Below are 16,553 nucleotides of genomic sequence, written 5' to 3' on the forward strand. Positions count from 1 at the left end.
GGGAAGCAGCCTGGGTCCATTTTAGCAGGGCACAGAAACACTAGCTGAGTTGCACATGATTTACATTCCAGTAACAGCTGGGACTGAAAATTGCACTGGTCCCAAGTCCAGGGCATGGCACCAGTGCACACAGATGCTCCTGGACAAAATTCTGATATCTGAGGAGCCAATGACAACTCTAAGGTCTGTTGTCCCATGAACACACTTTGAACCCTTTTAGTACCATTATTTATATTACAATAGCACCTGCCAGATCTCCCTGAGATCGGGGCCCTGTTGTGCCGGTTGCTGTATATATACATTGTAAGTTCTTCTTCTTCTTACCATCTAAGGGCCTGATTCAGGAAAGCATATAAGCACGTTTACCTTTAACCATAAGCTGCTTATGTCCCATTGAAGTAATTTTCTGAAAAGGGATGGATGTAAACATGTGCTTAAGAGCTTTCCTAAATAGACAAGGCAAGCAAAGGGAAGGAAAAAGGGAGTATTATTATTTCCATTTTACAGAAAGGGAACTAAGGCACAGGGAGATGAATTGACTTATCCAAGATCATCCAGGAAGCCTGAGATAGAGTGGGAATCAAACCTAGATCTCCTTGCTGAATCTTGCAGTTTTACCCCGAGTTTCTCCTGTTTGGTGCTTTACTTAAATCCCAGGCTTCTGGAGGCAAGTGATTAGGTGACAATCTCGGTGTCCATAAAAAATAAACCCAACATTTCTAGCCCCGAAAAGCCCGAAAATATCACCTGAGTGAAACACAAAGGTTCAGAAATCAGATAGTAAATAAAACCCTTTTGGTTTTCTAACCTCATGATTTTTAAGCCAATCTCATGATTTGTGGGGGACTGACATAATGGCAATGCTGAAATCAAGTGCCTTCACCACAGGACCATCCAACCTCCCCTAGTGCACATTCACTGCATCCCAGTGGTATACAACGTTCATTCGTAGCCCTGGTGGCTCCGGAGACAACAGACTTTAGAAATGCATCCTTCAGATCACTATCTCATTACAGACTTCGACTTGAATATCTACCAGCTTCTATCAGCCTCTATCTTGCGAGCTACTAGAGTTAAAGATGAATGTAGGGGCCTGATTTACTACTTTGTTACTCTGGTTTTATGCCAGCATAGCTCCAACAGTGGAACCATACCAGTGTTAAATTAGACTAATGCCATGGTGAATCATGGCCTTTATACAGCAATTCCACACCCTGATAATGATATTGCTGGCAGGTGCGTCAGAGGCAGGCCAGTATCAGCCTGGGATCTTTACCCCTTTCCTGTTCTGGGAACAGTGTTGTTTGGCTTTTTTCCCTACTCCACAGCAGTAACATAAGCAGAAAAGGATGCACAATTCCTAACTATTAAATATTTTCAGTCTGGGTAGTGAGAAAAAGAGAGTGATTTCTATCCTCATATTGCAGTCATGAGTTAGTTTTTCAGCCACTCTGAAATAACAAGCATTTCAGAGAAAGAGGTTTGACAAACCAGAATTAATATGTGTGAGTAATTAAAGGGGATTTAGAAAGGGAAGAATCCTTTTCAGTTAAATAAACATTTGCAGTAATAGTCTTTAAATGAATTTTCACTTTCCACTAATATTCTTCTTGATGACAAAGGCCAGAGGGGAAAACGAAGCATTTAGATGTATGTTTATATACTGCAAATTAGGGCACTAGTAATACTTCCTTTTAAATAGAAAGAGCCAAGTATTCTAAACAAGGCCTCAATGTTGTAAAGCACTTAAGCCTATGCTTAACTTTAAGTAAGTGCTTAAGGCCCAATGACTTCAGTGATTTAATGTTAAGCACATACTTAAGCAGGCTTCCTGAATAGATTTTTTATTTCTGAATCAAGATCTAATATGGGGCTGTTGGCTAGTGAGAAATTGCAAACACAAAAACATTTCCCTGAATTTGTAGGGGGAAAATGATGCATTGCACTTGAATTTGGGAGCAGTAAGTTATTTAACTGGGCAGTTCCCATATTGTTACCTGCATAGAATTACTGAAAATAATTATTCTTTGCATGTGCATTTTTCTGCATCATTGCCCCAACGTGTGCACTTAAAATGCACTCTGAAAATCTGGCTGCAATGTCTTTTCAGGGGAAATTACACATGAATTCTAATTAAAAACATCACCCCACAATTTCTTTGAAAGTACATCTGCTGCCATCATGCTTCTAACTGTACTGAAGCTCAGCAAGTCTGTAGCAACCGAGAATACATGGAATTTAAAGGATATTTTAACATTTGATTAAGTGCAGCGGTAATAACTACAAGCCGATGCCCTGCAGGCATGACAAGAGGCAATTATGTTTTGAGGTCAAAAGTGAAGGGGTCAGGAGGAAAGCGAAAGATTTTGATGACTTGTTTAATTTTCCAACTCTAGAAATTAACAAAGAAGAAGAAATTCTGTATTGCCTAGATAAATCCTGTCATTACCTGTTACCATCCCACCTTCAGTTACTGCTTGGCCCTGTGTAATTTCAGCAGCATGAGGTTCCATCGTAGGTTGTCCTGGATGTCGTTACAAAAGTAAAATTGTCACCACATCTGCCTTCAGCGGTGTTGAGTAAAACACCATGCTGCTGTTCTTACTGAGCGCTAGCCAATAAGCAAGGTAAATGAAATTAAACAGAGGATGGATAATAGGACAGTTCTAACATTTGCATGTGAAGAGACACTAGCCTCTTACCCTTGATTTTCGCACCTCATATCCTTTAGGTCAAGATTTTAAAAAATAAGTGATTCCCGCATCTGGATTTAGGCTCCTGAATAAGGCACTTGATCTGAATACCTGAATAAGGCACTTGATTTCGATAGGAGCAGTTGGGTACTGAAAAATCAGTACTTTGAAAATCAGTGTGGCAGGAGGCATTTCAGAGTCTTTGGAAGTTCTCACAACATCCAGGAGTCATGTTGAGTCTGTGTCATTCCTGATTTTGTCTGAAATAAAGCACTTTACCCCGCTCAGGTGATGTGTGCCCCTGAATGCTCCCCACGAATGGACAATCAGGTCACTTATTTAGGAGCCTCAATAAGGATCTGTGTGTGAGATGGAGATTGTAAAGATGGGAGATTATTCATAAGGGGGTGGGGGAGGCATTGTTTTGAAATTGCCTGGCTCACTGGTGGTAGGTTGTACTAACTACTGCTGCATTCTGAGGGTATATTTTTAAAGTTATATCAAAGGAGCCTATAGTATATGGATAGGCAGGTTTTTTTTTAAAGAAAAAGCATTTCTATAAATCAAACTATGGGATGCTTGTAATGAGTGTTATCCTTCATGTTTGGACTTCGACATATGTGATTTCATAGCAGAAATCTTTGCAATTCATAGAGAAATCAAGGGAAATTGCTTAAGTGAGGTTATTATATAGGACCAAAACATTAAATAATAATAATAGATTTGCTTAAAAGGACCTCAAAATATCAAACACTTGAAATATTTACTGCAGCCATCATGAAAGATGAACGTGATATGGGCTACACTAATATTTGGAGGAAGCAGGAAAGGGTGATTAATAGTGGTTTCCATAAAACATAGACAGCAGCCTTTGGTAATCACACTGTGGTATCTGAGATACTTACATTTTCTTTCCAATAGAGAGAGGAAATAATTATCTATGGTGCCTTAGATATTTCCTCATGCTAGACCTAGAACATAACTATAGTCGCACAGCACATGTGGTATCTCTATGTTAATGTTGTCTTTTTGAGGACCAGCACTCATGTCCCTGGGAAGTTATTGTTTGAGTAGCCTATGTCAGAATACTATTTTCCAGGACATTATAAATAATGTCTGGTCATGTTTGAGTCTGGCACAACATGTGCTAGGGCAGCGTGCGCTATTGTTGTCCCTTAATGGGAAGTAAACCATACATGTTTCTTTGGAAGCGCTATATTTGGGGATTAACTTTGAGTGTTCAGCAGATCAATGCCGTACAGACTCCATCTTCCTTCTGTATCTTACAATAGAGGTAAGAAACTGAAATGTACTCTCACACCTCATTGAAAAACATGCATACTGCTTTTATTAATCCTCTGTACATTCACAGTAATTGCAAAATCAAATTCTGCAGCATCATGAGCCCCAAATATTGAACAGTTACTGTCTGTAGAGTCAACTTCTATAGCGTCAATTTGAGATTGGAGCAACAGGGTCAGACTGAAATCCCTCAGTTAAACATATATTCTAACAAAACCATATTATTAGTAATAATTCCCCATCTTCAATTTACACCAGTTGTGATATGAATGAGGTTCAACAATATATGCTCAAGTTTGCCATTCGACAAATGTGTCAGATTTGTACACATGAACACCAGATTGGTTAATTTCTGTTTGTTTAAATTTGGTATTCTCTAGCAGCTTCATTTTGAACTCCAATTTAATTTAACAGCATAGAGTTGTTTAAATAAATAAAACAACCCAACAACTCAGATCAAGTATAGAAATCAAAAGCAGAAACCTACTTCGGAAAGTATTTGATTTAGAGCTCATGTATAATGAGGTGGCGACAGGGGTGTAAGAGATACTTAGACCATGCCTCTCAAGCCGCTGAGGTCCATGTATGTACCCAAAAACCCCAAAGTAGGGCAAACAATGACCAAAAAGTCCCTCTTCATTGCAAGCTTCCTCTTCGTTGTGTGTAAAACACAGATGGCTACTGTCTGCCCTAAGAGAAAATCCAGATTGCCAGAGGAGCCAGCCAACAAACAAAGCTCCAAAACCAGCAGACATTGGTTGGACTCTTCATCTTGCCACTGTCTCTGGCAGCTAATAAGAGTTCTCTGAGGACTTGGCACTAGGAGGGAATGAAGTCGGCCCTGTGCTAAAATCCACCATTGTGCTCAAAAAGTGAGTGATAGGTATAAAAATTGCTTCAGTGAGAACTCGCACAGCTCTTCCCCAAAAGCTGGCTGCCTTTGAGAGGGGCCAGTACCAAAGAAAATATGTGCAAACAAGAATACTTCCCTGACCACCTTTTAGCCCAGTGTTCCACAAAACAGGGTGAACTTTCAGACCTTGTACCTTTGCGATTGGAGCTCTGCAAACCCTTCCAAATGTACTTTAAAACAGAGTTGCAAGTTTCTTGTGTGTGAAAACCACCTGGGTTGGCAGGCACTGATGTTCCAACATGTTCAAATTTGAGCAAACATGGTTCCCATCCCCCCTGCCCTCTATGGTTGAGTTGAACTCTCTGGTGAAACTAGAGTTGCCATCACATGACATAATCTTTAATGAAAGATTAATTTTGAATTCCTGGAGTCTCCAGGACAATCCTGGAGGGTTGGCAACCGTAGGTGCAACAGAGACATCAAGAAAACAATAGCGTTCTGATCTCCCGGAAAGACTGTTCCTTGTGTAAAACTGGGATACATTTATTTTATGAGCTAAAACATGAACTAATACTAAGTCAGGAAATTAGAGAAGGAGTGCACAGCCCTCTTTCAGGAGTTCACAAGGATTAGACCACAGCTCTGATACAACAACAGAACTCTGATCTCAGGGTAATCCTTACCAACGTCTAAATGCCAGAATATATTTACTGGAGACAGAGTACAAATGAATGACAAGGTAGTGTGCACTGATAGAACACTATACAGAAATGAATGTAATGTCCTGGGATGCTTCTTGCCAATCAGTCACTCAGACACAGGGGTGAGGACAGGAAGAAAATATATTTTCCCTGGCTGGATAGGAGGACCCTGCTCTTACTGATTAAAGCCAGAAGAAAGGGTTTCTGCTAAGCAGGCTCCTGATCATATGGGAGAAACTCAGTCAGATCAAGAACACAGGAGAAATTCAATGTGCCTCGATGCAAAGAGTGTTATCATGTGATGTATCCCAGTAGACCAGGATCAAAGATGAAGTATACCACAGATCGCATTCCCATACATTTCATATTTATCCACATATAAAAATTACTCAGATTTCTAGGAACATTTGAAGGACCTGGGCAAAATTCAGGTATACACAGACGCGGTTCCAGGGCTGATTTTGAGTGCTTGGTGGGTGGGATTTTGAAAAGTACTCAGCATTGGCCTAACTCTGCTTCCATTGAAGCCACTGGTAAAACTGAGGGAGGTCATTAGGGAAATGTTATCTACGGACACCGGTAAAGCCATGTTCCCTCACAAAGAGTGCCATGCAAGAGAGACAGAGCACACAGAACCCTGCCATTTAAAGCCTCATCCAAAAGATAATTTCCCCACTTAATCAAGAGCAATAAAGAGACGTGGAACTTGGTAACTGTGTGAAGCTTTTCACATAGAACACAATAATAAAATAATTTTATGCTTAAAGTTCTTGTAACTTGTGAAGGCTATTTGTTTAAAAACAAAACAGAATGTCTCCATGGTGTAATACTGAAGGAAATAATATATCTAGCTCTTTTGTAGCACTTTTCAATCAGTAGACCTCAAAGTACTTACAAAGGAGGTCAGTTTCATCATCCCCTTTTTACAGGTGGGGAAACTGAGGTACAGAGTGATGAAGTGACTTGTCCATGGTCACCCAGCAGTTCCTTGGTAGAGTCAGGAATAGCACCCAGGTCTCCTCAGTCCCTGTCCAGTGCTCTAGCCACACTGCAAGGGTAGTCAAGTACAGGTATCACCTAGTGCCAAACCCTTTAGAAAAGGTCTTACTATACAGTACAAAAACAATAAAAAAGGCAGTGTTCCTGCTCTTAATCCTATTCTCCATGCTGAAGATAAATGCTTTGTTTTATCCTCTCTAGCTTTCAGTCGTGCCCCCGTTCCTATGGCCGTGGTCCGACGGGAACTGTCCTGTGAGAGCTATCCAATAGAACTTCGCTGCCCGGGAACAGATGTCATCATGATTGAAAGTGCCAACTATGGTAGGACCGATGATAAAATCTGTGACTCTGATCCTGCTCAGATGGAGAATATCCGCTGTTATCTGCCAGATGCCTATAAGATTATGACTCAAAGGTATGGTATTTAACATTCTTTGCTTGTTGGATGTTTGATTTAATCCAGTACGTATATATGCATTGCTGTGTGTTTGCATGAGATTATACAGGTACTAGGAGTTTGTGTGTGTGGGTACAGTGTAATGGTCATAGGCTGTGAAATGAACACATTCCATAGTATGCTAGAATAAAAAGAGACATGCTATAGATAATATTTGTGACTATTGGTAGGTCACTCTGATTCTGTCTCTTCCTGTGCCTTGATCTTGTGTCCCAAATGCCTGAATATTGAGGCATTTATTATCTAACAGAAATCCTTTTCTCTTGTGCTCCTTTCCCTTTTCTTGTGCTGTTGTCATATAGAAGGTTGTAAAGCTGATTTAAGCAATACACGCTGTTGATTACTTGCAGTTTGCCATGGTCATTATATACAGAAGCTAAAATCCCATGCAAGATCACTTGATTTGTGCTTTTATGGAAACCTTTCTAAGATAGGAGTCATGTGTACTGTATCAGCTAAGCTTTAAGTGCCAATCCTGAGTTTGTGCCATTTCACTGGGAGGTGTCCACCTACATGGAGTTTATTGTAGGAGTTTATTTGCAGGACCTGGGTCCAAAAATGTAATCCAACATGATTGTGAAAAGCAATTGTTAACTGCTAAATATTTCAGGATATTTTCTGGCACTCAAAATGTTTGCGAAGGATTCACAAACTCTTGTTCCTGTTCAGTTAATCACATTCAATGTGTTTCCCTTTGTAACTACATACAGAATTATTAAATACAGTTTATTATTGATTAAGAAATAATAAAATCAGCATTGTGTGGTATTAACAATATCAACTTAGGCAAAGTATGCTCATTGAAGTCATGACAACATTTATGTAGCCCTTAATGATTAAGGTAATGTTATGTTTTGGTGTAGTGTAATACACTTCTGCCCTTCTCTTCCACTGAATGAAGCCGCATGAAAAAAAAGTAGTTTTCAGTTGTATTGGACACATTAATGTGGTATTTTTTTTAGCTTTACTTAGAATGGTTCAACATTGGGGGTATAAAGTTGAAAATACCAACGGAGTGGTCTCTCTTGCCAACTGTTGTTGTTGTTGCGTGTGGAAAGTAAGCCCTTTTGACTCAGAATTTCTGTGTGTTTAAATCAAATCCTTAAGTGCAGATTTTTGTTGGGGCTATCTGTGGGAATTTGTTCATTACATTTCTTCTTAAAATAAAGAGCAATGGCAACAACATCAAAGCAGCTGGTTGCTTGGTTGTGGTGGGATTGTAGTGGAGTTACGATAATTCTCTTGTTGAGGACATTAATGGCTTCAAATAGAAGCCGTTAATCCATTGAGTGCAGGCAAAATAAAAAAAAACTTTCTGCCCCCGTAGGGCCAGAAGCAGATATTTTTTGGTATCTGGTGGTGTCCACCATGTGCCAGCCTTTTCCCAAAAATATATGAAGAAGGCCTAGTGGCTGCCCAGCATGCTGCAAATCTGAATGAAGTGTTAGCCATGAGAGTCAGTGCCAGGACTTTGTAAGATATGGTATGTCTGTGGGCTTTAAGAAACTCCTATTTTGATGACTAATCTCTAGCTCTTGTTGCCTCCACCTGATCCAAGTTGCTTAGCAAAAACTCGTTGGGTTAGCAGAAGACTTGTGCTGATCCCCTATCCTTCTCAATAGTGCAGGTGATGATGTGGTCATTATAGGTAGGGTACTTTGGTTAGAGTGGGGAAGGTAAAATGGAGACAGGGAATCCTAAATAACAATGTCCATGGGATCTGGCCAAAGCCCATTGAAGACAATGGGAGACTCAATAAAGCATAGCCACTTATTCCATTTGAACTGTTGGACAATTGTAATGGACTTTTTTGTCAAGAAGTGCAAAGTCACAGTATTAACTAGCCACCTCTGAATTCCACAAAAATAACTGAAACGTAGTTTTCATTGTAGGAGCAGAAAAAATGGTTGGCATTTTTATACCATTTTTTTTAAAATCTCCATTAATTCAAACAGCTGAAACAATGTTAAAAGGAAACCATTACATGACAGAACTAACACATTCCCAGTCTACCAGTTTTCAGCTCAGAATATATGTTTGGGGATTGGTCCTGCTTTGAGCAGAGGGTTGGACTAGATGACCTCCTGAGGTCCCTTCCAGCCCTGGTATGATTCTATGTTTACAGCTGAACCTCGGAGAAGAGTCGTTTGCACCAGATGAGCTTACAGAATGAGAAATGCCATTTTGTCCTAAAAAGCATCTATATGTTGATAGATTATTGCTTATGATCAGTGCCCCAAGTGCCAAATTCATCCGTTCAGCAGTTTTTATGCTGGATTCACAAATGAATGCAGATTTTAATTCCATGAGTTTGGCTTTACTAGTAATAATAATATTAACAACAACAATAATAACAAAAGGACTGGAAACCAAATTCCTCCTGACAATCATAGAATATCAGGATTGGAAGGGACCTCAGGAGGTCATCTAGTCCAACCCCCTGCTCAAAGCAGAACCAATCCCCAGACAGATTTTTGCCCCAGATCCCTAACTGGCCCCCTCAAGGATTGAACTCACAACGCTGGGTTTAAACAGGCCAATGCTCAAACCACTGAGCTATCCCTCCTCCCAATGAATCCTGTGCAATGCAGTCTGTGAGTGAAAAGGAAATCAACACACATGACACACACCTGTCAATTAAGTACTGAATTAATAAATACACAGTCCCACTGTAGCTTTGCTAGTAGCTGTCTGACTGTAGTCAATTCTTAATCAGCAGCTCTGTGTGCCCAATTTCATATGCATTACGTTATTTCTGTGGGTTGGTTGTGAAAGCAAGGAAGTGTGTGTGACAGAAGTGTAAGTGTGTGAAACAGCATGTGAGTGATCAGATTTATGGTAGATATTAAAAAATACTCAAAAACCATCCAAGTGAGTCTGTTCCTTTCTTCTCTGTTTATTTAAATTAATTTTGTAGCTGGAAACATGGGGTTATTTGGGAAGGGAACACCATAAATCTGCGGGTGTGTTCGTGGAATCTCCTGGGCAGTGAGAACACAAGCAGTGCTTATTGGAAGTGTTGCAGTACAAATCTCAAAAATCTTCAGAGTATTGGTCTAGCTAAGGAAAGTTTAAACAGCTTGTGGGGAGCTATTTTATAGGAAATTAAATCTCTATGGCCTCTCCATTCTGTTTCTACACTTGCCAGCTCTTCCTTCCAGCATTAAAGCAGCAGATGCCCATAAAAGCTCAGAAAGTCCATTTTGGATTGAAGTTTGTCTGGTATAATTAGAGAAAATTGTATTTCATAGAATGTTTGCTTTGGAGAAGTGACTTTCTGAGGACTATAACAAATGATTGAATTCAAACCGTGTCCATTATAAATGGAGTGCAGTGTACCATGGGAGATTGTACTGTTCTCCCTCCAGCAACTGTGCCACAAAATTAACATATCATCCATCCAAGCAGTTGGGAAGAGTTAGGCAGAATTGGAAAAAGCTGTGTCACATTTTCATTTAAAAAAAAGTCTTTGACTTTATGGCATTAACATTGCAAATGATTTTTTTTTTTAAAGCAGAAAACTCCTTTGATTTGTTTCTCTTGAGTTTCCCCTTTGGGTGCTTTGTCCCTGTAAGAGCCCAGATCCAGCAATGCATCTAAGCATGTGCTTAACCTTCAGGATGTGAGTAGCCCCCATTAAAGTCAATGAGGCTGTTTGGATACTTGAAGTCACACACATGCTTACGGCACCAATTCAGTAAAGCATTTAAGAACGTGCGAAGTCTGTCCTTATTCAGCAAAGCACTGAAGCACATGCTTAATGTTAAGCGTGTTCCTAAGTGCTTTGCTGAATAGAGAGGGGCTACCGAACCATAGACTGCCCAAGTATATTGCTGGGCCAAAGCAAATGGAAAGAAGGGAATGCCAAGGAAATGCTCATTCTAGGGTTTTTCAAAATATATATATGGTGGGGTTTTCCTCACTCTATTTTAATGCTTAATTTTAAACAAATCAATTCACTTGTGGTAGCCTTTCTATTGGGCTTTGACCTTGTGTGTTTTAGTCAAAGGGAGGGGGAGGAGGAGGAGCAGTAAACTTAAGAAAATACAGAGAAATATTGATTTGTTTTAACTTTAAAGGTAAGCTCAATATTTTCCTCTTTTCTCCAAATATCAGGGCCGCTGAGATCCTCCTCCATTCGAACTGCCATGTGCGGTTGGGGTGGGGGGGTGGGGGTTGGGTTATAACCAGACCATACCAATAGGTGGAACTAAGGATCAAGGGGGAAGCGTTCATAGGCTTGAACAGCTGTTTTTAGAATCAAAACAAAACTGCTTATGCCTTCTGGAGGCCCAGTGTATTGATAACCATTATCTGGGAGCGCTCTTCTCTTCCCTACATTGCAAAGAGCCCTGTTTGCAAAGGGACAGGCTTGCACGGGATCCTATTGTGGGACTTCTCCTCCGGGTTGTGCTATCACGTGTCAGTGGTTTACATGCTGATTGAGAATATTTGTCAGCAGCACCATTGAGGATATGAAAATAACTGCTAGCGGCTAGAGAGCATCTCGCTAGTGCAGCCCTGTACTGGGGGCAGTGCAAAGGCACCCAGCCCCAGCGGAAACACTATGGGCCTCCTGTTCTGTGCAGGCACAGTGCCTCCCGGAGCTGCTTGCTGCACCGAGTAGTGCAGAAACTGCGGTGTCTATTCTGCATGGGGTGGCCAGCCACCTGTCCTCTGCCCCTCTGCACCTTTTTGGGGTGCCCCAGGGTAGTATTTAGGGTACCAAAGGGGCTGCACCCTGAGTACAGTTCTCTCTGGTTCCTACATGAGCTGTGCAGAGAGGGATGGGGAGCTATCAGAACTATTTCTAAAAACCACCTAGGAGGCATAGTTGGTAGCTGCCAGATGTCCAGCAGGGGAATAGTTGTTTGAAGTAGGTTATTCCTGGATTTTTGACTCATTTTTGTGGCTTGTGCTATCACTTTTTCCTCTGGTTACAATGCTGGTAGTGCCCCAGTGACTGTGTAACACTGACAGACATCAGTCGTCCATGGGCAGAATCGAACCTGGGGCCTCTGGAGCTTAGTGCATGAGCTAAAGGCCATATGGCTGTTAGCTAAGGCTGTAGAGCAGACTGATTAATCTCTCTCTCTAAGTGGTCTCGGTGCCTCTAGATGGGACAGAACACCACACCCAGGAGGTGTGGGGGTTACATACCTCCCCTAACTGAGGAAACGCGTCCCGAGCTTCAGAGACTTCCCAACTGAAATCTCAGATGAGCCCTCACTTGTAACACTGACAAACCCTGGTCATCAGTGGGTGGGATCGAACCTGGGGCCTGTGGAGTTTAGTGCATGAGCCTCTACCTCATGAGCTAAAAGCCATATGGCTCTTAGCTAAGGCTGTAGAGAGAGAGAGAGAGAGAGAGAGAGAGAGTGTGTGTGTGTGTGTGTGTGTGAGTGTGTGTGTGTGTGTGTGTCGTGCTCTCTCTTCTCCTTCCTCCCCTCCTGATGGGCCCGAATACCACACCCAGGAGGTATGTGGGATACAGGCCTGGAGTAAGAGACAAGTCAATGGGAATGTCAGTCTTGGCATGTCGCATTGACTTCCAGGCACAACATCTGGCTGTAGTATAGAGTCTGATTCTACGAGATGTGGGGTGCCCTCAACTCACCCTGTCGCCTGAAGGAGTTGAGGGCACTCATTGCCTTATAGCATGGGTAGATAACGAGGAAGCTGTCTGACGCAGCCAGAAAGACATGGCTGAGATTTACCATCTCCTGAAGACTTGATTGTTAATATGTTTTGGTTGGTTTCTGTGAAAAAAAACACAGTCTAAAAATAATGTGATGATGATGATGATGATGCTAACAATGTGCATTTTGCGGCACGTTCTGTCTGAGAATTTAAAAACACTTTTCCAGCTCTTGGTACAACTTACCAAGGGTCCTGGTGGATTCTCCATTGTCTCGATGACCACTTATAAAAGATCTGCTCTAAGAGGAATTACTTCGGGGAAGTTTTTTGCCCTATGTTCTACAGGAGGTCAGACTTCTGGCCTTGGAATCTATGAAAATAATGAACTAAGCTCCCCTTATGCTATAGAAGAGGATTGTTACCTTATTGTACAGGGGGAACTGATGTGCAGTGAGGTTAAGGCCAACAATTTGTAAAAGTGGCTACTAATTTGGAATGCCTCTGTTTTGGGGTGCCCCGTTGACACCTTTGAATCAAGTGATGTTCTCTAGGTCCCATGGGAAGTGTGTGGAAGGGACACAGATCACCACACACCTTGTTTTATGCCTTAAAGAAAAGACCACGCTTCCACTAGGATTGAATTAGAAGACTTCAGCTAAGTTGTAGCACAGTTGTGTCATGCTCTACACAATTAATGACACATTTCTCAGAAAACAAAATGGAATGTTGTTGCAGACCTTTGTCACAGGGATGTCGTAAGACTTAATGCACTGGTGCTTACACAGCTGTGTATGATCCACAGATGGAAGGCAGGATAGATAGGCAAACTATTATTATTGATAACTGCAGCATTTCCCGTAATTGGCAGGAATTGTAGATTTTACCCAAGAGAGAATAGAGAATATTGAGATTCACACTGCCCTGATTCTGATCTTTGAACCTCAAACAAAACCTTGCCAGAATTCTGGTTAGTCTGTTATTTTTGTCTTGCAGAAAGACACTTTAAAACAAGGCACAAAGTATTTATTTGAGGAGCCTGTGTCCCAAGCTTTAGCAATCTGTATGTTGTAATTAAAAAAAAAATCCATAGACAGTTCTAATGGAGCAATATGCATGAAACTTCCAAATCATCATGCCTATTCCAGCCCTCCAGCACATCAGAAAAATACTCTCAGCAAGGAAGAGAGCAAGTACCAGGCTGTCAGCCTGAGCACGTCCGCTGTTGCAGCTGCCATGGTAACAGATATGTAGAGGGGGTGGTTTTTAAAGTACTGCAATTAGGTTCCAAACCATGTGAAGCTTTATATATATAAAAAATAATACCCGAGACTGCTCTAGTTGCCAGTGCAGATGAAAGTACCCAGTTTAATAAGCAAGCCAGCCATGCACTGCCTGACTTTCCTGACTGCTTTTAACATGTTACCACCCCCATGCACAACTCTTTGCCATGATCTGGTTTTAATGTGACAAAGGCACAAACAGCTGACCCGGTCCACTTCCAAAAGGAAAGCTCTCAGCCTTCTTGAGAAGCACAGATGGAAAAGAAGTGATCTTGGCTACTGCTGTTGCCTGAATGTCTAGGAATAAAAAAGGATCCAACATGACACCCAGGCTGTAATCCTGAGTAATAAATGTCAGACAAAGCTCCCTCTTTTGAGGGACCTGGTGTCATCTCTTCCAACTCTAACTATTGCATTCTCCAGCTTGACAGCATTCCTTCGGTCTTCTCTTAATTGAGCCTTAGCCAGCTAGCTCTCGCCCATAATCCAGCTCAATCTCTGAGCCAGGTCTGGAAACAAGTTGATGGAGATCCAAAAAGCATAAGGACTTGAGGTAGTGTTGGAGTGGCCTCTTCTACCGTCTCAATGCTCATTCCCCTGAAATGAGAGACAAAATAAGGGATTATTTGCGGGATTGGCTATACCCAAAGACAGATTGCGGAGTAAGCGCTCAACTATTGTTTCTTTGCAAGAAGCTACGACAGTCCAAAACAACAGCAAAAACCCAAACCACAAAGAACAAATGAACAAACGCCTGCGAGAGTAAAAATAACACAGGCAGCAGTTGAGCAGCAGAGTGGGGGTTATCCAATTTATCACACCACATGCAGCATGTGTGATTCCCTTGTGGTCAGGTGGCATACGTGTGCATTTGGTGCAAGCAATTCATGGTCCTCTGAGAACGAGTATGGGCTCTTGGGACCAGAGTGGCTGAACTGGAAGAGCTAAGGGAGACAGAGAGGTACATAGATGAGACTGTTAGAGATGCAGTAGAGCAGTTCCACCGGCAGTCAGACAGTCTCTGGCTGTTGAGTATGAAAATCTTGGGGAAGGAGAACACCAAGCAGGAGTGCAGGTAAACAATCCCATAGTTGCAACCTTCCTTGCAGATGATGTCATGGTATCCTCTTGCACTGAGTATACTCCTCCTGGAGAGAGGACTTCTGTTGTTAGAAAGAGACAGGTAATAGTAAAGAGGGATTTGATTATTAGAAATGTAGATAGTTGGAATTGTTATGATCGGGAGAACCTCGTGGTGAACTGCTTATGGTGTGAAGGCTGCAGACCTCTCGAGACATCCAGATAGACTTATGTGCAGTGCTGGGAAGGAGCCTGTGGTCGTGGTACATGTAGGTATCAATGAGATAGGGAAAGATACAAGAGAGAGATCCTGGAGGACAAATTTAGGCTGCAAGGTGAGAGATTAAAGTCCAGGACCTCCATTTTTTGGAATGCTTCCAGTTCCATGCACAGGGCCAGTTGGACAGGCAGAACTGCAGGATCTCACTGCATAGATGAGACTAAGGTGTTGGGAGGAGGGATTTAGGTTTATTAGGAACTGGGGAACCTTTTGGGAAAGGAGGAGACTATACAGGAATGATGGGCTCCACCTAAACCAAAAGAGAACCAGATTGCTGGCATGTAAAATGGAAGAGGTTGTAGAGAAGTTTTTAAAGTAAGGGCTGGGGGAAAGTCGACGGGTGCCGGGGAACACATGGTTTGGACAAAGACATCCCTGAGGGAGGATTTATTAAAGGGGATATTTTATATCCTAATAAAGAGCAAGAGATAGAAATTGATCAAGTACAGGTGGGAACTGAAGAGAAACGAAAAAGAGTCCCATTCAATTACATCACATGAAGGCAGACAGCTAAAAAGTAAAATGTATAAGTGCTTGTATACAAATGCTGCAAGTCTAAATACTAAGATGGATGAACTTGAGTGCCTGGTATTAATTGGGCATATTGACATGATATATCTCACAGAATCTTGGTGGAATGAGGATAATCAATGGGACACGGTAAAATCAGGGTATAAAATATATCGGAATGACAGAGTAGGTTGTGCTGTTGGGGGAGTGGGCACTATATGTGAAAGAAAGCACAGAGTCAATTAGAGTAAAATCTTAAATGAATCAATCTGTACCATAGAATCTCTCTGGATAGAAATTCCAAGCTTGAATAATAAGAGTATAGTAACAGAAATATACAACTGATCACCTGACCCAGGATGGTGACGGTGATTGTGAAAAGCTCAGGGAGAGGCTACAAAAACAGAAAACCTAAGAATAATGGGGAATTTCAACTATCCCCATGTTGCCTGGGAGCATATCACCTCAAAACGGGATGCAAAGATTAAATTTCTAGACACCATTAATGACTGCTTCTGGGAACAGCTAGTCCTAGAACCCACATGGGGAGATGCAATTCTTGATTTAGTCCTAAGTGGCACACAGGATCTAGTCCAAGAGGTGAATATAGTTGAAATGCTCTGTAATAGCAACCACAATGCAATTAAATGTAACATCTGTGTGTGGAGGGGGGGGGGGGGGACAAAGAAACCCACCATAGTAGCATTTAACATAAAAACAGAGAACTACACAAAAATGAGGAAGCTAGTTACATGGAA

At 41.6% G+C, this 16,553-nt stretch overlaps 1 protein-coding gene across 17 annotated transcripts in view; it reads left to right on the plus strand.

Moving 5' to 3' along the window:
- The first annotated feature begins 6,754 nt into the window (after nucleotides 1-6,754).
- ADGRL3 (adhesion G protein-coupled receptor L3) overlaps nucleotides 6,755-16,553 on the plus strand; it is a 452,742-nt gene continuing 442,943 nt past the window's right edge. For 16 of the 17 annotated variants that reach the window (XM_065405560.1, XM_065405559.1, XM_065405564.1 and 13 more), the window contains exon 1: nucleotides 6,755-6,963. In XM_065405560.1, coding sequence (XP_065261632.1) covers nucleotides 6,773-6,963 — 191 coding nt within the window. In that variant the 5' untranslated portion in view covers nucleotides 6,755-6,772. The remainder of the gene's footprint in view (nucleotides 6,964-16,553) is intronic. The other variant, XM_065405567.1, reaches the window with a different exon arrangement.

Source organism: Emys orbicularis, chromosome 5 (genome assembly GCF_028017835.1).
Source record: "Emys orbicularis isolate rEmyOrb1 chromosome 5, rEmyOrb1.hap1, whole genome shotgun sequence".
NCBI lineage: Eukaryota > Metazoa > Chordata > Testudines > Emydidae > Emys > Emys orbicularis.